The sequence below is a fragment of the Sebastes fasciatus genome, chromosome 8 (assembly GCF_043250625.1).
Source record: "Sebastes fasciatus isolate fSebFas1 chromosome 8, fSebFas1.pri, whole genome shotgun sequence".
Lineage (NCBI taxonomy): Eukaryota > Metazoa > Chordata > Actinopteri > Perciformes > Sebastidae > Sebastes > Sebastes fasciatus.
In genome coordinates this window covers 24,550,547-24,574,248 of record NC_133802.1, presented here as the reverse complement: position 1 = coordinate 24,574,248, position 23,702 = coordinate 24,550,547, and the positions used below count along the sequence as shown (strand labels likewise).

Genomic DNA, 23,702 nt, shown 5'->3' with positions numbered 1-23,702 from the left:
AACTCCAAGACCCGTGACCCAGCCTCCTTCTATAGGCCTTGACTGCAACCAGGAAATAAACTGGGACACATTTAGAATGTTTACGTTTAAAATTGTGTAAAAGGTCTAAATATTGTATATTTGTGACATCACGAATGAACAAAAATCCTGACAGCTTGTTTCAAATGCAGAGTTTCTGAATACGGGTTGTGTGTATTTCCCTGTGGATTGAGTGTTTCAATACTTTCAAAGTATTTATATAGGACTTAAGCCAGCTTTATAATAAAATAAAAAAAATCTCAATTTTTTATAATATGGGATCTTTAAGTAAAATATCTGAGTACTTCTTCCACCACTTGGTTAGTCTCAAGCCTCGTGGCAGAACCTGCAAACCTTCACGTTTTTAAAAGGGAGGTTCTTTGCATCCAACCTGGCAACCCCTGGAGGAGTCTAGTGGAGGAGAATCGCACCACGGCAGCAGACTACAGCAGACTGCTGGTCATCACACAGAGGCTGGCTGGCTGCGGGATCCCGTCTACACAATCTACTGCTCAGTTCTCTTGCCAACACCAAGTACGTATTCAATAATTATTATCATTATCTACAAACACGTTGGGCTGATCGCCGATTTGACAACTAACTAACGCTTAAATAGTAGCTTCGCTGTTTTAACGTCAGAGTTGAGTTTAGCTAAAGGATGCAGCTAGCAGTGAAGAATAAAACCCGTTGCTAGGTAGCTGCGTGCTAACGGCTGCAGTCAACCGTTCATTAAGGAAGGCGTTTATATAGTTTATATACTTCATTCAGTTATTGTCAGTGTTGTTTTTAGGGATTTAACGTTAACGGGGAATTGATCCGCAGAGCCGCGTAAAGCTAATCACACAATGTTAGCTAGCTAACGTTAACGTAACCTCCGGACTACAGCCAACAATATATATATATATGTGATGGTTAGATGAGCTACTAACCGTCATTTAACGGTCATTTAACGGTCATTTAACCGCCACTAACGTTAACACGAAGTTGTGCTATTTGATGGTTAGTCGTTAAGCTACGGTGTTTATTTTCTCTGCTGTGATTGGAGGAAAACACTGAATATATGGATGTGTTTTTACAGTTATCCTGAGGCTCATATGACTTCTGCAACAAGCAGAATATATTATTTAAGATGTTAACTAAACTGCGGCAAGCAGATGACAGGGATCACTATCTGTGCTCCATGTTTAACGGCAAAGACTTTGAACACAGAGACTGTTTGTCAGGGACATACATTATTTGGCTGTAGTGAAGAAAATATTTCTAATTAAACTGTTTATTTTTTTTTTGCACAATTTAAGACTATACAACATAACAAAAAAAATAAATGAATAATATACGGTTCAGGAAGAGGCAAACACCCCACTGGGCTTATCTGAAGCCTCCACCTACAGACAAGATTAATATAAAGAAATAATATGATTACATAATAGTGATAACTATAATATATAGATATTTATATATATATAGATATATAGATAACTCAAATTGGACCTCCATGAAAACTGACAGAAGCCCCTCTAGGTTTCCATATATATATATATATATATATATATATATATATTTAATCGTGATTAATTACACATTTGTATCTTAAAGGGGAGATTTGTCAAGTGTTTAATACTCTTATGAACATGGGAGTGGGTAAATATGCTTGCTTTATGCAATTGTATGTTTATAATTATTATTGGAAATCAATTACCAACACAAAATAATGACAAATATAGTGCAGAAACCCTCACAGGTACTGCATTTAGCATAACAAAATATGCTCAAATCATGACATGGCAAACTGCAGCCCAACAGGCAACAACAGCTGTCAGTGTGTCAGTGTGCTGACTTGACTATGACTTGCCCCAAACTGCATGTGATTATCATAAAGTGGGCATGTCTGTAAAGGGGAGACTCGTGGGTACCCATAGAACCCATTTTCATTCACATATCTTGAGGTCAGAGGTCAAGGGACCCATTTGAAAATGGCTATGACAGTTTTTCAGTTTGGAGCGTTATTTAGCCTCCTTCTCGACAAGCTAGTATGACATGGTTATTATTATTATTATTACGTTAACTTTGACAGCCCTTATAAATATTGAATATGTATTATAAATAATACATATCCAATATTTATAGGATATTGGATAACCAATATCCAATATCCTTTTAAATGTGCCAACTTCTTCAATTCAAACTTCTCAGTCACCAGTTTAATTTGAGTGCTGAGTTTGCACTTCTTCTTCTTGCATCCCAAAGTGCACCTGGCTCCTCAAGCACCATCCCTCTTGATAAACATAATGAATCCTAGTGTTATGCGTGAGTGGCTGCTGCAGTCACAGTGTCACTTGTTGATTGAGCTTATGTATAGTTTGACGTCTGCAGAGGTGTGGTGGAACCAGGACTTTGTGGCACGCCAAGTCCTAATCAAGAGGGCGTGGGTTTGTACAGCCTGTAAGTTTCACTTTCTAAGAACCAGAAAGGGAAATCTTAAAGTGGGGAAACAGCTGGCCCATAATAAAATGAGTCCAGACTGCTGGAGGTCTGGTTGAAGCATTTTTAAGACTAGAGGGGACATAATTAAAGCAGACTCAAGCAAGAGAGTTAAGTATTGATTATTCAGCAGGGTGATTGCATCATCATTTCCAAGACAAACCAAGTTTTAGAGACTTTCAGATGTTACTTTTCCAGCTATGTTAAGTGCAGAAATGGCAAAATATTTTGTTTATTGTGATGTCTTTTGATTAGGGCTGTCGATTAAAATATTTAATCGCGATTAATTGCATGATTGTCCATAGATAATCACGTTTAATTGCAAATTAATTAACCCTCACAGGTACTGCATTTAGCATAAAAAATGTGCTCAAATCATGACATGGCAAACTGCAGCCCAACAGGCAACAACAGCTGTCAGTGTGCTGACTTGACTATGGCTTGCCCCAAACTGCTTGTGATTATCATAAAGTGGGCATGTCTGTAAAGGGGAGACTCGTGGGTACCCATGGAACCCATTTTCATTCACATATCTTGAGGTCAGAGGTCAAGGGACCCTTTTGAAAATGGCAATGATAGTTTTTCCTTGCAAAAAATTTTGTTTGGAGCTTTAGTTAGCCTCCTTCCTGACAAACTAGTATGACATAGTTGGTATCAATGGATTCTAGTTTCATATGATGGCAGTATCTTCCCTGGTATTAAAACAAATTTGCCTTAACATGTAATTATCGCGTTAACTTTGACAGCCCTAAATTAAAGCAGACTCAAGCAAGAGAGTTTGAGGTAACACAGTATTGATTATTCAGCAGGATGATGGCATCATTTCCAAGACAAACCAAGTTTTAAAGACTTTCTGATGTTACTTTTCCAGCTATGTTAAGTGCAGAAATGGCAAAATGTGTTGTTTATTGTGATGTCCTTTTAATCTAAGTACATCTCTGCGTGTACAATAAACTGCAGACGTAATCCTAATTTGAGAACAGAGAATTCATATTTCTGTGGTATATTTTGGGGCGAAACATTTGCCTAAAATAAACGACTCCTTTCTGTCTCGACTGCTAGTCATCTTTCTCGGTTTCAGTTGAAGTTTCAGTTACAGTAACCAAATTGAGTCGTGAAAATTAAAAGCACATTGCGAGGCCTAAACGTGTCCAAAGGCACACAGGCAAAAAAACATTTGTGCCATCGGTTATGAGTTTGGCTGTAGGAAAATCCAAAATATTTGAGGTAGCTCTTGATCATGCCTATTAAAAAACAACTTCTTCTTCTTCTTCTTCTTCTTCTTGGATTTACAGTTCTCATCAGGGCCCAGACTGTGAATATAACACGATCACCCACCACTCCTGCAGAGAACTGAGAAAAAGGAACTACCCTTAAAAGATGTCTCTTTACTAACTTCCACCCCCCGAAACCAAACGCAGTGTTGCTGCCAAAGACAATATTAACTGCAGATTTTTTCAAGAATGCTCTGCCAGACAGACAATAACTTATTGAAATCTGTTTTTCATTCATATTTCATAGCAAACGGAAATGGATTTCATCTGTATTCATATTTTCAGATGATACACATGGAGATTGGTGCATTTCTGCTTCATGCAGCATTATGACGGTTACTTTGACTTGTTTCTTTTCTACACTCTAGTCCAAAACCATTTTCATTTTTGCTCTCCCTTTCCTCCTCCCCGGCAGATTTGGATCAACTTGGTGGAGAAACGAGAGGAAACCCCAAATCTTTGCCTAAATGGTGGAGGCCTGATCTGAACCTCATTCTTCCAACCCTCCTGCCAGTTGTGAGCCTTGCTGGCATCTTCTCTAACGGGGAAAAAGTCAAATTGAAAGCGATCACTCTCGGAGCCCTTTGAACACCATCTTTAACATATTTGAAGTGTTATTACAGTCTTGAGGAAGTACACAACCAAACGTTTCCTGGATACTTCTGTGTAACAACATGGCAAAGAAAAACCAGAAGGGTATGTATCAACTTTTAAGAAGACATAAGCAAAATAAAAATCTATATTTCATTGTATATTATTTAGTGAACAATCTCACACACGAAATATGTAATTTGTGTTTTAATGGCTGCAGCATTTAGTCGAAGAAGGTTTAAGTTACAGGTAGTTTAAGATGAAATAACAAAAGTGTGCATAACTGTTAATTTATTTAGTTCTTAAATTACAAGTGTAGTCTAACAGACTTTTACAGTGAATATGAATAGCTATTATTAAGGGAAATGCTGCGGAGATTTAAAATTTTTTTTTCAAGAATGCTCTGCCAGCATTTCCCCCCTGTCTTGTCTTTAAATGACCATAGATTATCTTTGGACTTTACCCTGACTTTTCATAATCAGCTGTAGGCTTTTGTTTATCAATTTTAAAAAGAAATGACCTCAGACCTTTGTTGGAAAAAAAAATATATACTGTCAAAGTATATACTGTATATTAGGTCAGTCAATCCATTAAAATATTTAATCGCACATCTTTTATCTGTTCAAAATGTACCTTAAAGGGAGATTTTCCAAGTATGTAATACTCTTATTAACATCATGTATCATCATATTCTACAGACTTACGGACTTTGTTTGGTACAGATCCTCGCAAAAATCACACCATAATCATTTTAATGTTTTTTCCTTGTAAATGAGAATAATGATGTAAAAATGATCATATCCTCTAATATCGCAAATCATATCGCAATTGCAATATCAGTCAAAATAATCGCAATTAGTTCAATTTTGTGTGCTGACTTGTCTATGACTTGCCCTAAACTGCATGTGATTATCATAAAGTGGGCATGTCTGTAAAGGGGAGACTCGTGGGTACCTATAGAACCCATTTTCACTCACATATCTTGAGGTCAGAGGTCAATGGACCTCTTTGAAAATGGCCATGACAGTTTTTCCTCCCAACAAGCTAGTGTGACATGGTTGGTACCAGTGGATTCCTAGTTTCACATGATGCCAGTATCTTCACTCTATCTTTAAAACCGATAGTTATTTAAATGAGATGCAGATTGAAGACTGTTGAGGCACAGATGTGATGAGTTTTTTTTTTATTTTCACTGGTGCTTCCTGCTTTTGCTGGTAAATGAAGTGGCTGTGCTTAAATACCGAATTAAAACGTCCTTCCACGTCCACAGTACAATGCACATTCTTCTCATTGTGTGATGTTTTTAATACAAATGAAGCCTACAGTAAATAAATTCAATCTATTTTCAACTTATTCGATAAGTTAACTTAAGTGATGAGTTGAAAATGAGGTGAAAGTTTTCTTTGATTTCTTCATGTAGATATAAAATGTCTGTTCAAGTTTCATCTTTAGATGAAGACAAAAAGCTTCACAAGCACAAATCTGCCATTATAACGTGATTAATGAACGTAGCAGACGACTCTTTCCAGGGAATCTTTGTGAAGCTGTCTGGTGGTTGTTTTGTTTTGCAAATGATGTTCTACAGTGGTGTGCAAATGCGATTCAAGGCCTGAGCAGACAATGGAGTGTGTTTATTTGTTATATCTTTTCAGATACGTCGGGGGTGGTGTTTGACACTCGCTCAAAAATGGCCATGTCCCAGGGAGGAACAGCTGAGAGGATGAAGGAGAAGGTAAGACGTATACACACACTGTTCATGACTGGTACAGAGAGCTGGTAGTTTTTTAGTAAAAGGTTAATTTTGAAACATAAAATCACAATTTATTTGTAATATCAGTGTCTTCTAATCTGCTCCTGAAATCAAACACTTCAGTGTCAGTAGTTGTGGGCTCTGCACGGCGGTGTTGGCAACAGTAAACAAGAAAGGGCAAGTTGTGAGATCACGAGCAACAGTCATAGAATTGCTAAAGGAAAAAAGGCAATGTTTTAGAGGCAGCCTTGTCTTAAAGGGAGTTCATTTATCAGTGTCTGTAACCGTTATTTTGATGTTCAAACACCTGAAATCCTTTGAGGTATAACATTATGTAATCTCATGATGAGCCTTGTCCTCTTTAAATCTGTTAATCTATAATGGAACTACTTAAAGCCAAGTTTAACACACACGCCTTTCAAAGTCGTCCGATCGTTGTGCTGTTCACACTACACAACCTGTTTCTTGTAATCAGGAGTCTTTAAGCCGTTGTGGTTATCACACTACATGACTGACCGCCAAGAGGAGGTCACACACTATTAAGACATGTCACCAGATGAGTATGTCAGGTCTCTGAACGTTTTATCAAGAAAAAACTAGTTAGAAGTGATACGGGAAATGCCGTAATACCATGCTCGTAGTCATGCTCGTTGATGTTGTCGTTGGCACACATGTTCACAAATTGACCTGTTTTTACTATTTATCTAGTTTCAACTCGGTCCAACAACAACTTTGGTCCGTGTTGCGACACATGAGCTGTGACTTTTCGTATGAGGAACTACTTTTCAAAGAACTAAAAGGTTCCTTCAGCCCACTGTTGTCTGCATTTCCATCGCGGTTTAAAGACCTGCGAACATTAGACGAATTAGTCCGCTGACGTATGAAAAAGCAACATGACATGGGACGAGGGCTGCAGGTGGTCACAGCACTAAACACACTCTGCAGCCTGCAGTTCAGTGTGTCCGCCTGTTTCATCTAAAAAAACACATTTGTAAAAAACATTAGGTTTCGCCTCACTGCGACGATATTTACTGCTGCATATATTTACTGATGCACGTTGGATGTAATGAATGAAATGCAGCTCGCACGATCTCTGTCTTTTTTAAAATTAGTGTGAAAGCCAACCGCAGAGCCGAACTTTACTTTTAATGTTATCAAACAAAGAGAAATGCTCTCCCCTTGTCCTAAAATGATCCTAAATCAATACTAGAGTACTTCCTTGTTTTATGAATGAAGCGGTACACAAGTTGAAGCAGCGGCGCTTTGTGTGTTTAACCGATCAGCGACGGTCATCCCTTCAAACTCCACCGCAAAAGTTCCAGTATTTTCAGAAAGTACTACCCCCCGACCAGCCAGACCATGCACCGCCAAGCCTCTTGGCTTGCGTCTTTGAGCAGTTCATAGTAAAGCTGATTTGCGAGCGCTGAGCCATCGCCGATTTGCCTCTGATCTGGGGCTTTTGTAGGGGAGCTCAAAAAACTAACCTGACCCGCCAGATGGTTTGTTACACAGAACCGTATGAGAAGTCGTCATTGGAAACTGTTTGGAAAAAGGGCAGGCACTTTCAAAAGATACTTGGCAGGTGATTGGATGAACCAACTTTTGCCGGTCAGTCAGGAGAAGAGCGAAAACATCTTTTCCATCGAGAAAAAAGCCTTTAGTGCCGTTCTTTGCTCTTCTTTCAATTGCAAACTACTCTCCAGTTCTGCTATAACTGATGCTATTGCAGCTACGCTAACCTCTTCAGGAGCCGCCATTGTTGTTTAGAACGAATAGTCGCCTCTCTGTGTCGTATCACCCACACACCTAAACCACACCCGTCTCCCATCGGATCAACTTCAAATTCCTGGTCCTCACCTACAAAGCCCTTCACCAGCTAGCCCCCCCCCCCCCTCCCCACACACACACACACACACACACACACACACACACACACACACACACACACACACACACACACACACACACCAACCATCTCGGGCCCTCAAATCCACAACAAGCCTGCCTTCTATGAACCCCCAAGTCCAACCTTGGCAGCTTCCAGGGTTTGGACCTCGCTCCCCCAAGACCTTCCAATCTTCAAATCCCGCCTCAATACCCTCCTCTTCTCCACCGCTTTCTCTGTTGAATCACCTGGAGTGTTACTTTATGTTAAACCCTGTTGCTCTGGTTTTTTTTTACAGATCAGTGCTGTCAGGGCAGTTGTCCCCAACAAAAGCAACAATGAGATCGTACTGGTGTTGCAGCATTTTGAGAACAGCGTTGACAAGGCTGTTCAAGCTTTCTTAGAAGGTATGAAGACGTCACTGTTTGACCTCAAGAATGTGAAATTAACGATAATCTTGTAATGACTTATTGAAGGAGGGTAAGGAAACGAGGGTGTGGAGTTTTAGCGTCTTTTGTACCTCATTCCACTCGTAGGGAGCAGCAAACTGGAAGGAGTGCCAAACAAAGGAGGTGGCGACTTTAGGAATGACCATACTAATGAATTTGCTACAACGTAAACTGTGGTTACTGTTGGAGATATAAAGTAGTGAGCGGAGATATGGAGGATGAATGATAGTTTTATAAATGAACTGATACCAGTGGATCTGACGCCTGGTATGGAGTGATGGCCAGTTGACTAGAGAATACAGGTTACAGTGATGAGTGTTGAAAGGGGCACTAGTGACAAAGCGAATGGCGGTATGGTAGATGCCATCCAGGTTATTGAGGAGATTTTTGGAGGCGAATCTGTAGATGAAATCGCCTTAATCCAGGATTGGGTGAATTGTCATTTTAACCAAGGTGTGTTTTGCAGAGTGGGTAAAAGATACTTTATTACGGTGTAGGAAACCAGTTCTTGCCCTGACTTTGTAGAGTAGCGTGTCGATGTGCCTTTGATAGGGGAGTGAACCGTCGAGCCAAATACCCAGGTATTGTTAGTTCACCGCAAGTCAGGCCCGGCATGCCGCCCACATTGTCTGTGCTCAACTTGTCCTTCAGAACAACTTTTTTCATGCATGTCATGCTTTGCATTCAGAAGTCTGAGTGTCATTTGCATGCCTTTTAGTTTTGCAGGTCTAATTATAGAACAAGACGGTTGTCCCGCGTACGTCACACTGCTTTGTTCCTCATTTAGCGGTAGCTAAACACACCACCTCAGGGCAGATATTGAGATGGATTTTAAGTGTGTCATGACTCACCATCACCATGATCATTGTTTTTATTTTCGCCTCAGGCAGTGCCATTGAGATCCTGAAGGAGTGGAATGTGACCGGCAAAAAGAAGGTGAGAACCTGAAAGCCTGCATCTTGAATATCTCATGGTTGAGTAAGCATAATCATGTCAGACCTATTTAAAAGTAATTGTACCAATTAATATCAGATGTTAAAAATAGCTCTTCAATAATAGTAACTAGTGAACTAACTTTTATTCCAGCTTTAAATCTTTTCTTTACCCGTATGCACTGAAATTGTTGCGAGTCACTGCTCTGATTTGGATACAGATCATGAACAATGATAATTTTTACAAAGAAGTTTGACATTGATATCTCCATGTTCAGCCCAAGAAGAAAAAGAAGCCCAAGCCTGTGCCCGAGGCTACAGCAGAGCCTGCTCCACCTGAGGCCACATCGCCCGAGGAGGTCAAGGACGAGGTGAACGGCTTTCATGCCAACGGATCAGTCATAGACGGAGAGTCACTTGATTCTCTGAGTGAACAGTTGGACTCTGCCTCCCTGGATGCAGCCGAGCTGGACTCTGAACCTGCTACATCCGAAACCACCGGTAATCACAGCTCTGATAAATGATGAAGGGCTGAGCCGTGGACCATATGAAGTGCATGTCAAACTTTACCTACTCCTTCTTTATTTTCCTGTACTTTGAGTACGGTGCCTTCTTTGATTAGGGATACCAGAAATTTAGTATCTGATACCAATATCAGTGAAATTCCACGATTCTCGATACCAATTTGATACTACAGTAAAAAAGTAAAACAATAAATCCCCATGTACTTCAACATACACTCCTTTATTACCGTTTGCATACACAGGAAGTTAAACAGGTCATAATTCCCTCTCTATCTTTTTTTATATTGCTGTGAAAACATCCCCTCAAACAACTACTACATTTGAACACACAATGATGGAATTTATCACTCAATACCCATTTCTACTGAATAGAGCCTGCATGCAAGTCAATTCCACCTCCCGTGTTGAAATCGGCAGCACGAGAGCTATTCCCCGTTAGCTGTTAGCAGCCACTAAGCAGCACAGTCCTGCGCAGATCTAACGGGTAACGTTAACTAGCTCTCGTCCAACACGGATTTGTTGTTCACAATGTGGCATTAACAGGGAAAAAATATGTGCAGTTGATAGTGCGTTTACTGCATCCGCAAACACATTTCTTATCGTCTCCGATACAAGACACTGTTAGTCTCGAGCCCTGGCGGTACCTGCGGTACCTACGTTACCTGCGGTGCTGCAGAAAAACGAGTATCGTCACGTATTCAGAATTTTGGCATCAACTTGGTATTGAAGTATCGGTTCTCTCTCCCCATCTCTGATGACACATCGTTGACAGCTGCAGTAATCTTTGTTTGGGTCCTCTAATATGACTGCTGACACTACTACATCTGTTATGTTTCGATCTGCTGGCTTGACGCTCTGATCTGTTGAAACTATTGCTTTTTCGTGTGGGTAACATTTTTGTGAATGAATCTAGCTCACAAACAGCAGAACAGGCAGTTCTAATAAGGATCAAATGTCCTTCAGTGAGGCCAAATACCTTCGGTGCGTTCCAATACCCACACTGCCATACTATTTAGTATGCCAGAAAAAGATTTGGTATGTCAAATGCAGTATGCCAAAAATACCAGGATGTCCTACTACATCTGATCACATTTTGCAGTATGCAAGCCAGCAAGCTTTTCTGCCTATTCTGACCTACAATCCTCTGTGCAGCAGATATATGAACAAGAGGGTCAAAGTTCAAGGCCCAATGTTATGACGAAGTAGTATGTCCCAATTGTATGCATACTGCATGCAACAGTACGTACTTTGTAAGGGCAGCTGCAGTACGTACTAAAAGTAAAAAGAAAAAGTATGCGATTTGGAACGTAGCCCTTTTCTCTTGTTACTTTGTGGCTGTATATATTTGTAATCTATAGCTATATATATGCCAAAATTGTCAAATTTAGTTGTAGGAATTATCGTATCAAATCCCCCTTTCTTTCAAAGTGTCAAAACGTTTTTTTGGTGACTTATCTTGCACTTGGAGAATCTAAAGAGAAACGACCTAAAACTCTGCTGCTGACCGACTTGTGGACTAATTTGGCTCATCTCTATTTTCAGCAGTTTTTGGAGAAAGTTAGTTTGGAAGCTACTTAATTTACTTGTTGTAAAGTCATCCGTCTTCTCACAGGTGCAGAAGCAGAAAGTCAAGGTAGCGCTCCAAGTCCCCCTTTACAGCAAGGAGGGAGGTATCACCAGGGTCCCAGAGGCGGCAACAAGAACCGACACAGGCCCGGCTCTAATTCACATCCACCCTCTTCCTCATTTCCACCCACCACTGATGAGCAAGGATCGTCAGGAGTCAAGAAGATGGGTTAGACACTTTTTACCTCCCAAATGATCTTGTCCTGCATGTAGTTTATTAGAATCCAATGATTGATAATGCACGCTGAGCTGTTACCAAGGCACAGGTAGCACTAGTTCTTCTAAATCAAGTTTAATGTTCACCCCTCAGCTCCCAATATCGACCGCTCTGTGAAGGACCTGCAGAGATGCACCGCCTCACTGACTCGCTACAGGATAGTAGTCAAGGAGGAGATGGACTCCTCAATCAAGAAGATGAAGCAGACGTTTGCTGAGCTCCAGAGCTGGTGAGAACAAATCTTCTAAAATCTGGTGGTTTTCACACTACTTGACTGAAAGGCGACAGGCAGGGGGGGTCACACCATGAGGGCCAAATCCCGATGTCCACACTCATAGACTTACAGATTTGAGGCGCGTTCTTGCAAAGTCTGTGAGGGTTTAGGGCTGTCCCACTGTCAAATCATCAAGTGCTCGAGGGCTGTCTCGCAGGCATTTTGAACCCTTTATGAACTTTCCGTGACTCTGCATTTCTGCAGACTTTGCCTGAGGGAATTACCCACAATGCATAGCGTTGTGATGTTAAACCCAGGGTTACCACAGTTACCAGGAGAGGCCTGGAGGTGTAAAAAATGAAAAGAAAAGGTAAACAATGGAGGATGGCACATGGGTGTTCAGCCTAGGGTGACCAGATGTCCCACTTTACGAGGGACTGCACAGCATTTTTATCCCTTGTCCCACGTCCCACATATTGAGACGATGTCCCACATTTTCATTGGCTCTAATTTTCAAAAGTCAAACCGCTGCAGGACAGACACTTTTTTTAAAAATCTGGCTTTTATCCAATGGCTGTGAAGAAAGCAGGCACCACATTTGGTTTGTTGGGACCTGGTCACCCTAGTTCAGCCAGGCATATTCATTTTACACAGAAATATTAACATTAAGGATTTTAGATGGTACATAAAAAACACATGAAATCAGAGGACCTTAACTTATTGCGTCTGAAAAACACAAGCTTAAAGACAGAAGTCTGCACTCTGATAGTATACATTCCTCAAATAGACATATTTTAATTAACTATACAAGCTCAAAAGTATAGTTGTATTTTTCATAGAGAGATCCTTCTTTATTCTCTCTGAAAAGCTGGAACACGATACTGCCGTTTCCTGTCGATAAGCTGAATGGGATATCCATTTAGCTCCGCTCTCAGCTCCCCACCACTACCGCACCGGCTTGTAAAAGTTGAACACTTTAACAAAGATAAAAGACAGATTGTTCTGTTGGCGTTCAACACCTACTGTATAGCTCCCATGAGGCTCTGACAGCACTTCTATGGCTGAGACTCACATCGTTGGACGCTGATAAAATAATCTTTGTTTTATCTTTTAATAAATTGCAAGGTGCTCATTTTTTAGCAGCCAGTACAGAAGTAGATACTCACTTATCATGGAAAAGGGACAAAAAACCTCCGTATGCCATGTTTTAGCTTTTTAGAAAACCTCTATGAGGATGGAGGAACACTTCAGCTCTGTGACCTACAAACAACCACCATCTGAAATACACAAACCACAGTGGAAACCGCTTATAGTGATCACGGTTGTAGTGAACAACCGCTTATATATGGATCAAAAAGGGACAGAATCATTCCTTTACACATGCTGTTTAAATAATTTGCTTATAGTATTATTATTGTTCCTTACTCCCTTGATACTTTGCCTCGCGGACCGCCTGCTTTCCAGCGTGATACCTGAGGCTGATGCTGCGTGCACATTGAAATTATGACGGGGAAAAAGAAAAGTAATTTTCTTTGAATGAAAAACAAATGTGTACGGGAGAAAGCACCTGTGGTTGAAGCCGCCCTCTTCAAGTAGATTGATAATGCCCCCAAAGTGAAACTTTGACGATCCTCAACCGGCTTTGCAGCACGCATACAGACCGACACCCGTCTCCCTCCATGTTGCTACCGGGTGAGAGAACGAGGAGTGCCGGCAAAAGGGCGCCGTTCCCTTGCGCTGCAGAGCCGGCCAAAAATGGTAATGCCTCGCCCTTGGTGAGGGAAAAGGCAGAGGAATTTTCAGCGAGCCAGTAAATAGCGGAGAGGCCCGTTTCATAACTTCATGTACAAGATATACAAATGTCAGTTAGATGGAAATCTGCATGAGAAATGATGCACAACAACAAAAACTCTGTTATAATAATCATCCGCTGATGGTGATCAATTTGACCCGAACAGACGTGATCACTATAAGCGGTTTCCACTGTAACGTTATTGGATTTTTTTCTGGTGGAAAATGGATAAAATTAGTATCAGCTTTGTGCGTCTGAGTAATTGTAAATCAGTCATAGATGATATTTAATGAATGATTCAAAGTTTGTCCTGGGTGTAGTCTAATTCATGCCAGCGACACCCAGCCAGCTGTCAAACACACAGTATAGTTACCCTTACACTCTGCTGTCCAGAGGCTTCATGAAGCTGCACCGGAGGCAGAGAGAGATCACGACTGTTAAGAGCTCAGCGTGCCTGAACTAGGTCAAACCCCTCCCATTTATTTTGTGACCTCTGGGGGAGGTCCCGACCCCCAGGTTGGGAACACTTGGTGTAACATGTTTTTACCAAGCCCCTAAGCAGAACGCTGGCCTGTGAGGGAATTGTTGGTATAGTGGCCACAGTTGGTAGCAGGATCATGTTACACACACTTTCCCAAAAATGCTTTCCCCCCCCCCACCTCATACACAAGCATTACAAAGAGGAGCTGTTGTCTTTCTACTTTTCTGAGACTCAAACACCTTGAAATGACCCTTTGTATTATCAGAATTTGATCCATAAAATGTCTTAAGTCTTAAAAAGCTGTATGGGTCCAAAAACTTTTTTGGTGAACAGCTTTGCTTTGCTGCAGTTTGCCATCTTAGAACACCAGTATCAGCACCAGTATCCATCCATCCATCCATCCATTATCTGTAAACGCTTATCCTATTCAGGATCACGGGGGGGGGGGGGCTGGAGAAGATCCCAGCTGACACTGTGACATGGCGAAGGCGGGGGTACACCCTGGACAGACTATCACAGGGCTGACACATAGCGACAGACTACCATTCCCGCTCACATTCACACCTACGGGCAATTTAGAGTCAACAATTAACCTATTATTAATTTTAAACCTATAATTATTTAGCCTCCTTCTCAACAAGCTAGTATGACATGGCTGGTGCCAATGGATTTCTAGTTTCATATGATACCAGTATCTTCGCTCTAGCTTAACACCGAGTCCGCTACAACCTAAAAATCGGAAGTTGCATCAATGCGTTAAAGAAATTTGTGGCGTTAAATCGAATTTGCGTTGTCGCGTCAACTTTGACAGCCCTAGTGTTAATGCTTGACTGTTGAATTTTATTGCACTTGCTGTTTTGCATTGTCATTCAGTGACGCTGCTGTATTTCTGATCCCAAGGTGTGCTGCTGACTCTTTGTTTAGTGTTATTGTAATTGCTTCATAATCTCACTACAAAGTCAGCGTTCACTTCTCTTCATTTCATTTCCTCTTATCTTGTAGTGAATAAAGAAAAATGACCCCTCCTCCTCTCTTTTTTTCTAGTTTAATGGACAGAGAAGTGACTCTACTGGGAGAAATGGACAAAGTGAAAGCAGAGGCCAGTAAGTACTGTATTTTTCTTTTTTCAAGTATGTAGGCTGAACCAGAACCCTGCTTGTCAGTTACCACCCGGGAGCTGTTAGTATTCTTCACATGTAATGATCACCTGACTCAAGGTGCCTGGAGGATTTGACCTGAATCACTTCCGGAGAGGTAGTAAAACAGATTGTTGTGCGTCCCAGTTTCTCCAAAACTGCAGCAGTGCCCTCGGGGTCTTCATATACCTAGAGCATACCACGGTGTATATGTGTGTGTGTGTGTGTGTGTGTGTGTGTGTGTGTGTGTGTGTGTGTGTGTGTGTGTGTGTGTGGATGTAACATGACAGAGCAGGACTGCATATTTGTACAAGTAGGCCATTCTCTCTTATTCTGTCCTCTCAGTAGAGTGTTGTGTGTTCCAGGCCTGGAAAAAGTGAATAGTGTCAGGTGTCAGGGGAGACTCAATGCTGTCTTTGTGCAAGGTGATTGGGGAATTGAGAGGAAAGCGAAGAAACTCTAGTATTTCTTCGACATTACAAAAGCCGGGTTTCCTCAAAATGTGCCTTCTACTAATCTCCTTCCTGTGTTAGACTTGTGCGTTAGAACTTTATAACCTTTCGCTCTCCTGCAGGAAAATGTATAACTGATGAACAAATCTGAATCTCGATATAAAACTGGTAAATAATTCTAACAAAAAAGGATGTTCTACTAATGCATTTTAATTAGGGCTGTTGATTGAAGTATTTCATCGCGATTAATCATGTTATTCTCCTTAGATTAATTGCAAATTAAGCACATTTTTTAGCAGTTCAAAATGTACCTTAAAGGGAGATTTGTCAGGTATTTAATGCTCTTATCAACATGGGAGAGGGCAAATATACTGCTTTATGCAAATGTATGTATACTGTATATTTATTATTGGAAATGAAATTAACAAGACAAAACAATGACAAATATTGTCCATTAACCCTCACAGGTACTGCATTTAGCATAAAAAATATGCTTTAATCATAACATGGCAAACTGCAGCCCAACAGGCAACAACAGCTGTCAGTGTGTCAGTGTGCTGACTTGACTATAACTTGCCCCAAACTGCATGTGATTATCATAAAGTGGGCATGTCTGTAAAGGGGAGACTCGTGGGTACCCATAGAACCCATTTTCATTCACATATCTTGAGGTCAGAGGTCAAGGGACCCCTTTGAAAATGGCCATGGCAGTTTTTCCTCACCAAAATTAAGTGCAAGTTTAGCCTCCTTCCCGACAAGCTAGTATGACATGGTTGGTACCAATGGATTCATTAGGTTTCTAGTTGTATATGATACCAGTATCTTCACTTTAGCTTTAAAACTGAGCCCACTACAACCTCCGAATATCGATTGTGTTAATGTATTAATGAAATTGGCGTTAAAACAAATTTGCGTTATCGCGTTCACTTTGACAGCCCTATAAATAACATCTCCTTTCTATAACATAAAAGCATTAAAAATCATTCTGACATGTTGAGTAGACCTCAGACATCTGACTGGACCAGGTCAAGCTTTGGTGGCAGGAGATTACAAATGTTTGAATGGCAGTGTACATGGTATCTTGATTTTGAAAAGGGTTTTTATCTTTGACCCTTGTTTACCTTTTAGATGCTGAGTCAGCTGTACTTTGTACTTGTCATATCAAAACACAGCTGAGCTCTTACTGGAAAATGAAACTTACTGGGACTGCAGGAAACAGAAACTGAAGAAAGAAAGCTTTGATAACATTGTAACAATTATATAATTATAATTATCTGCAGCTATTTTGATAATCGATACCACAAATATTCTTTAATTCCAGCTTCTCAGTTTGCTAATTTTCTTTTAAGTGACAATAAATTGAAAACATTCAGGTTTTGGACTATTTGTCAGACAAAAGAAGACATTTGAAGGCACCACCTCAAATCGATTTTTCATTATTTTCTGACATTTTATAATTAATCGAGAAAATAATTGGCAGATTAATTGTTAATAAAAATAATCATTATCACTGGCAGACATGTAGAAGACATAACACATGATGATGATTAGTTACATAGAGAGTTGCCTCTTAATTTAACATAATCTGTCAGCATTTTTATTCCACCATGCACAAGAAAGGTTGAAAGTCTTCTCGTTGGTTTCATAAAAAAGCGTTCACCATTTGTTCATATCTGCTAAAGATCACATTTGTTGTGTTTCAGTGTTGATTTTGGACGCCCGGCATAAGAGAGCGGAGGAGCTCAGACGGCTGACGGACCAGTCGGTGTCCATGTCCGAGGAGCAGTTGACTGAACTGCGTGCAGACATAAAGGTACTTAAACACTTTGGCCTCGTCTGTCTCTTCCTCACAATGTTTTTACACAACATTAAATTATTGAGCCACAATTGAAAGCAAATTAAAAGCTACTTGTTGCGATGTTGTTGTCTTTTCCAAGGTGAACCACAATAATTAAAACAGCAAATTAAAATGCAGTTAGCTGGTGATGAATACAATCTGTTTTTGTTTTTTTTACCCTCAGCACTTTGTGAGTGAGCGTAAATATGATGAAGACCTTGGAAAAGCTTTAAGATTTACGTTTGATCTTGAACCGCTGAAGACGAGCATCATAGGGTTTGGATCAGGTACTGTATCGCTTTCATCTTTTTTATCTTTCGTTTTTATTTGTGTTCAAAGTGAAGATTTCTGAAAATAGTCCTCCTCCCCCATTTTTATTCATCCTAGCTGATACAAAACACTTTCCCTACAAATCACAAAAGCAAGCATTTCAGCTGCTCAGTTTCAGCATTTTATAAGGTCATATCCTCAATTACAGCAGTTTGTCAGCACACTGGAAGTAGACTCACGGCAAATGAATTATAATATGTCAAAACAATAAAGCTGAAAATACCAAAAAACTGACACATAAAACACATTTCATTTCTTCACAAACCTTTTGTTCGATTTTAATTCTTAAATGATTCCGTTTTCTCAAATGCGTCAGTGCAGCCTTTAATAGTTCTGTTTCCACTTTTAATGACTGCAAATCAATCAGTGTGCTCCACTCCTTTATTTCCCTTAGAAACAATATCCTAGTTCATTCACGCTTCAACCAAGACTTTTATTAGACTTCTCGCACACAAGCTCTAAATGGTCTGTTGGTGGACGTCTCACAGTACATTCTAAGACTGTAGTTTCTGATTGATGACCAAAGACTTCACCACGTTTATCAGACACTGAAGTTGACAGCCTACACACCAAACCGACATCAAAGAATTAGCAGCGACAAAGTTCGACTGTTGCTTCGCCTCATGTCGTCTTTGTCTTGTCCAAAAAGCTGCACTCGAGCACACCGCAAAGACTACAACCAACGGCCGACTACCACGTACGTTCTGCGCCTGCGTGAGATGAGTCTTCACACCAGCAGGTTGCGTAAGTCTGTTTTCGTCTTTCAAAAGGGGAAACCAGAAGACAGAGGACTGCGGATGATACACGATACAATGCCGACCATTTTCACACCACTCTCACTCACCACTTAGCTTCCAGATGGCCATGTAGCTGTGAAAATATCCGTGTATTAACAGTTTATAAGATTAACTACTTTTTCAAATGCTGCTATACCAAGTTGTAGATATTATTTTGTTAACAACTCTCAATTCCATAATTACTCAACCTGACTGACCTGGCTGATAATCTTCATCTTCCTTTGCAGATTGGTCAGTTTTCTATCAAATTTCATGGAGATATCTTATGGAATGAAATGTCTGTGTATAAAAAGGGACTTAGAAATGCTCTGCTGACAAAAAAATTGAATTTGGAAAAAAAAGCTATCCTAGAAACTATAAATATGGCAATTTTTCCTGCTTCTTTGTATTTTTTTTGTTATTTGAACTTTACTACTACACTTGACACTCTATATGTTTATATGTGAAACGTTTCGAACAATTATATCTAAAATGTTCTGGTGGTTTTTGTCATGGTAATATTTTTAACTATTTTATCACCTTTGGTCCTTTTGGTTTTTATATGAGCCATTATAGGTTTCTACCACACCCTCACGCATATTTTACATTCCTTTCATGTGAATTGTATTTTACTGTCTTTTTTATATGTGTGAAACAAATAAACAAAAACCTCAGACACGGGCAGACTAGAGCCGACGCTGCACACAGCAAAAACTAAGCTGACAGACGCTCACCGACGGCCCCAAACTGGCCCACAACTAACTGTCGGTTTGGTGTGTCAGGGCCAAATCCCAAATATAGACCAGGCTAAAAAATAGCTATTCTGTTTTTGTTTTGGTGCAGTTACCAAGCTTATTTAGTAATACGTGCTTCATGATTGACCTTGTCATTTCTTTTACAGTTTACCATCCACGCACAGGATACTCAAATCGGTCCCGTTGTAGCTCCACGTCCTCTTCTATCGCCAGGCCCGGCCTGCTGGAAACTCCTCCTCCTCCCACCCAGACCCAAAGCAACCCCAGTGAATACCGCCCTCCACCAAACAAACAGGTCAGCTGGGAAAGTGTTTTCATTAACGCCATAAAGACGTCGACTTACTTCAGCGATGCAATATACTTCATAGTCGCTCACTGAATTGTTTGATTCTCAGATTTTCCAAGGCAACAGGCGTACTTTCCAGGGACAAGGGTATCACTCGGGCGGTCAGAGGTATAACGGCGCTTCCTACCAAGACAGGAACGCCGCTCGGACTAACCACCGCTACAAGAGTGACGGTGACTCTTCTGGTCCTTCCCAGCACTCACACAGCTCAAGAGGTCCCCACCATTCGTCCACGTCCTCCTACAACCAAGACCGAACCTCTCATAACGGGCTGCCCCAAAGGCCTCCGCGGACACCCTGCCCTTGACGTTGGAAATCCTGTGCTCAATCAAACCCATCTACTAACCCTCACCCCTCCTCACCCTGTCCCACCACCCATAGCCTCCCCCCCCCCCCCATACCCTCCACACTTTCCCCTCTACTAACTCCTCTCAATAAAGAATAGATTACAAGTTTACATATTTCCGTCAGTTGAGCTGTAGTGCCAGGTCTCTACATCAATCCATTCATCCTTTCAAACTTGAAAAGCGCTCACTGTTCTGTAATCGCTCCTCCGTTTGCATTTCTCCCTTCCTGGTTAAGGTAACAGCTTCTATCTTTAGGCCCCCCTTTGAGAGATCTCATTGCTATGCTATTGTCAGTCTCTGTTATTCATTTTTTTGCAGTTTCTGCCAGAGACTGACATGATTACCTGCAACAATTTCTGCACTATTGAAGTTGAACTCTTAGTACTATTTCTATTTTTGCTGAGGCTTATGTCGGCTCTCTGATTTGAACCTCAGATCTTTTTTTTTGTGGTGTTTGTTCTCGTCTCCCGGAACCATTTCAATGCCTTCACCGTGGAAGTGCAAAAGTAGTTCTCGCATTAACAGAGATTTTTGTCATCAGGAGAGTAGACATGCAATCAACACTACAGACTATCGTTAATCTATACAAGGTAAAAAATAATTAAAACATATCAGACTGTAATCTAGAGCTTTTCATATGGCTGCTACAAACCATAGGGAACTTGTTAACACTAGGACTTAGATGTGTTTGAGAGTAACTCTGTGAACACAGAGGTTGCCCTCTTAAAGGAATAGATCGACATTTTTAGAAATGGCTCGTTCACTTTCTTGTGGAGTTAGATAAGAAGATGGATACCGGTCTCATGTCTGTACGATAAATATGAAACTATCGGTCAATCACGGCGTTCTACAGTCTGTTAATTCTTTATAACAGACCGTAGAATGCAGAAAAATGGACTACGGCGGACCGTTTTTGTGTCAAATTATTGATTTCTTGAGTAAGTAGCCGTGTAATAAGCGGGATAATGTACAGCTAGCTGGTCATTGTTTTCGGGGTTTCTTTCACTCTTTCACTTCTTTCACTCAGCGCAGACTGGAAGCAGTTGGAAACAGCTTTGTTTCCTGTCTTAATGTCACATTATCTGCCAACCATCACCTCCAAATTTCACTAATTAACACGTTGTATCTTGTTTTGTTTATTTTTCGTAGAAAAACTGAAGTGTAAAAACCACAAGTCGTGGTTTTACGGGGGGGTTTATGTGCCAGGCAGAGCAAAGCTAGCTGTTGCCTTGCTAAGCCAATCGGCTGCTTACTGTAGCTTCATATTTACCGTACAGACACGACAGCAACTATCAATCTTCTCCTCTAATTCTCTGCAAGAAAACGAATATGTGCATTTCCCAAGATGTCGAGCTTTACCTTTAAATGTTGCCTAAGACGGCGATGTATCGCCCTCCCACTGGCCAGCGGGGTTATCGTGTGTGTGCTGTTGTTGGCTTGCTGTCCATTATTTTGTAACAAAGACAGGGCTCATTACCTTTTGTAGAATACTGTTCAATATGTTAAAACTCACAACAAAGGAAACTGTCCACATGCTGTTCTATATTTAATCCTTGACATATATTCAGATGAATTTTCTTCCACACGCACCGTTTCTTCTTCTTTGTGTTGTTATATATGCACATGGATGGCATATTAATGACGTGCTTGCCTTTTAGTCACAGAGAGACTTCACATTTGCCTTTCTAGAGACATGGATGTCTGCATCGTGACGGCTTTCTAAACAGACGGTACTCGTAGAGCGGGCGCGCCATTTATAAATATGTGTGAGAATAAGATCTTTGCTTCCCCTTTTTTTATATTCTCACTTTATCGCATCTGTGAACTTAAAACTGATCAAACTGATGAATGCATTGGAAGGTTGCATTGATTTCACAGATATAAGTTTTTTTTGTTTTTTTATGGCTGCCAAGTAGAAGGCTTTTCGTTGTTGGGGTTAAGTCTCATCGTCGTGTCCACAGCTTGTGAACAAAAAGCTGGTGAATACCTCATTGCTGATGTTTTGGCACGGCCTGTTTTCAAGCCGTTCTCTCGCAGTGGGCTCTTATTTAAGAGACAGGGACCCCTGGTGATTCCTCAGCTCTAATCTTCTTGTAGTTATGTACATACAGTATGTGGAGCTGCAAGGCTGTAGTGTAAGACTGGTTGTTACATAATTGCTGCATTTTCTTCATAATGTCGTCTTCCTTCGAGCAGACTTTTTGAAAATTATATTTTGTTCTCTCTCTCCCCCCTTTTTGTTTCCTTGTGGGTTTTCTGATCATATGGAGATTTTTCTTCTTATTTGATATATAAGAAAACTTCAGTGAATATTTTAGTTAATATTGTGGAGAGAAGAGCGTTGCAGTCTTTGGTAAATATGTGCAGTAATGACACATAAATATGTTTTGATTTAAAGGAATAGTTTGACATTTTGGTGAATATGTTCATTTCCTTTCTTACGGTTTGAAAACAGTTCTGATAAATCTCATCTTTGTTGCTTTTAGAAGTCTGTTTTCCAGTTTGGATTTGGCTCAAGGTTGTCCCTTGTGGCCGTTGGGGGGGAAAACACCTGCGGTTTTCACCAACAGTGTATGTTTTTTACTCCTTCTGGCCTCAGGGGGCAGTAATGAGCCCATTACAGCTAGAAAACTAACTTGGACAAGCAACAAAAAGGTGACATTTATACTTTATTGAAAGTGCTTTCAGAAAGTATTTTTCAGTTTCTTATCTAAACTCTCAGTAAGAAAGTGAATTTCCTAAATTGTCAAACTATTTCTTTAGGTGGTAATGTCGTAATGTCAAAGAATTTTTATTGACTGGTGTTTTTGGGGGGCTGCAGTTTAAATTGATCAAAGCCGCAGGACTGATTATTAACAAATCAGTTTTTATTCCAGCATATCTCCAGTGTGCTCTGGAGGTGCTGGATTCGTTCAATCAAGACTCAAAGAGAGTAGATTTTGTCTGCCTCACTTTAACCACTTTTTTTTAATTTTCGTTTTACATTCCAAACTGTAGGAATATTAGGTTATCGCCAAAGATAATTACGTCCTGTTTTCAAGTTGCTGCCTTTTTTTTCGTTTTCATTCCTCGGCCTGTAAAGAATTCCAAAGGGGATAAATCCAACACTTCACCTTTTCTTCCTCTTCTTCTTCTTCCCACCCTACTTTACTTTCTGATTCCTTACTGTATATACATATATGTAGCTATATAATTTTGTGCTCACATGGGGCATTTTGTATGTGATATTCATATTAGGCATAATGGAGGTTAAAACATCTAGTTCATTCATTCTTCCAGTAGACCTTATGTCCTCCTTCTTTAGACAACCTTTCTGAGACAACTGTAAACTCAAGTGCCTTTTCTTGTCTCCCACCGATTCATTGACATCCGCTCCACTAGAGTATGGACCAAAGACATCGACCGTCCCCGACAAACCCTCTCCTCTCTTTCTCCCCACTCACTGAATTGCACACTTTTCATTTACTACGAATAAACAGTTTGCAATAC

At 40.5% G+C, this 23,702-nt stretch overlaps 1 protein-coding gene across 1 annotated transcript; it reads left to right on the top strand.

The window, feature by feature from the left end:
• Nucleotides 1-417: 417 nt before the first annotated feature.
• On the top strand, nt 418-23,702 carry spats2 (spermatogenesis associated serine rich 2). Its single transcript, XM_074644542.1, has 13 exons — nt 418-552; nt 4,189-4,469; nt 6,017-6,096; nt 8,298-8,406; nt 9,335-9,384; nt 9,659-9,881; nt 11,517-11,699; nt 11,841-11,976; nt 15,279-15,337; nt 17,526-17,635; nt 17,844-17,946; nt 19,667-19,815; nt 19,916-23,702. Exons 2-13 carry the CDS (start codon nt 4,448-4,450, stop codon nt 20,171-20,173), a joined length of 1,482 nt encoding a protein of 493 aa, XP_074500643.1. The 5' UTR covers nt 418-552; nt 4,189-4,447; the 3' UTR covers nt 20,174-23,702.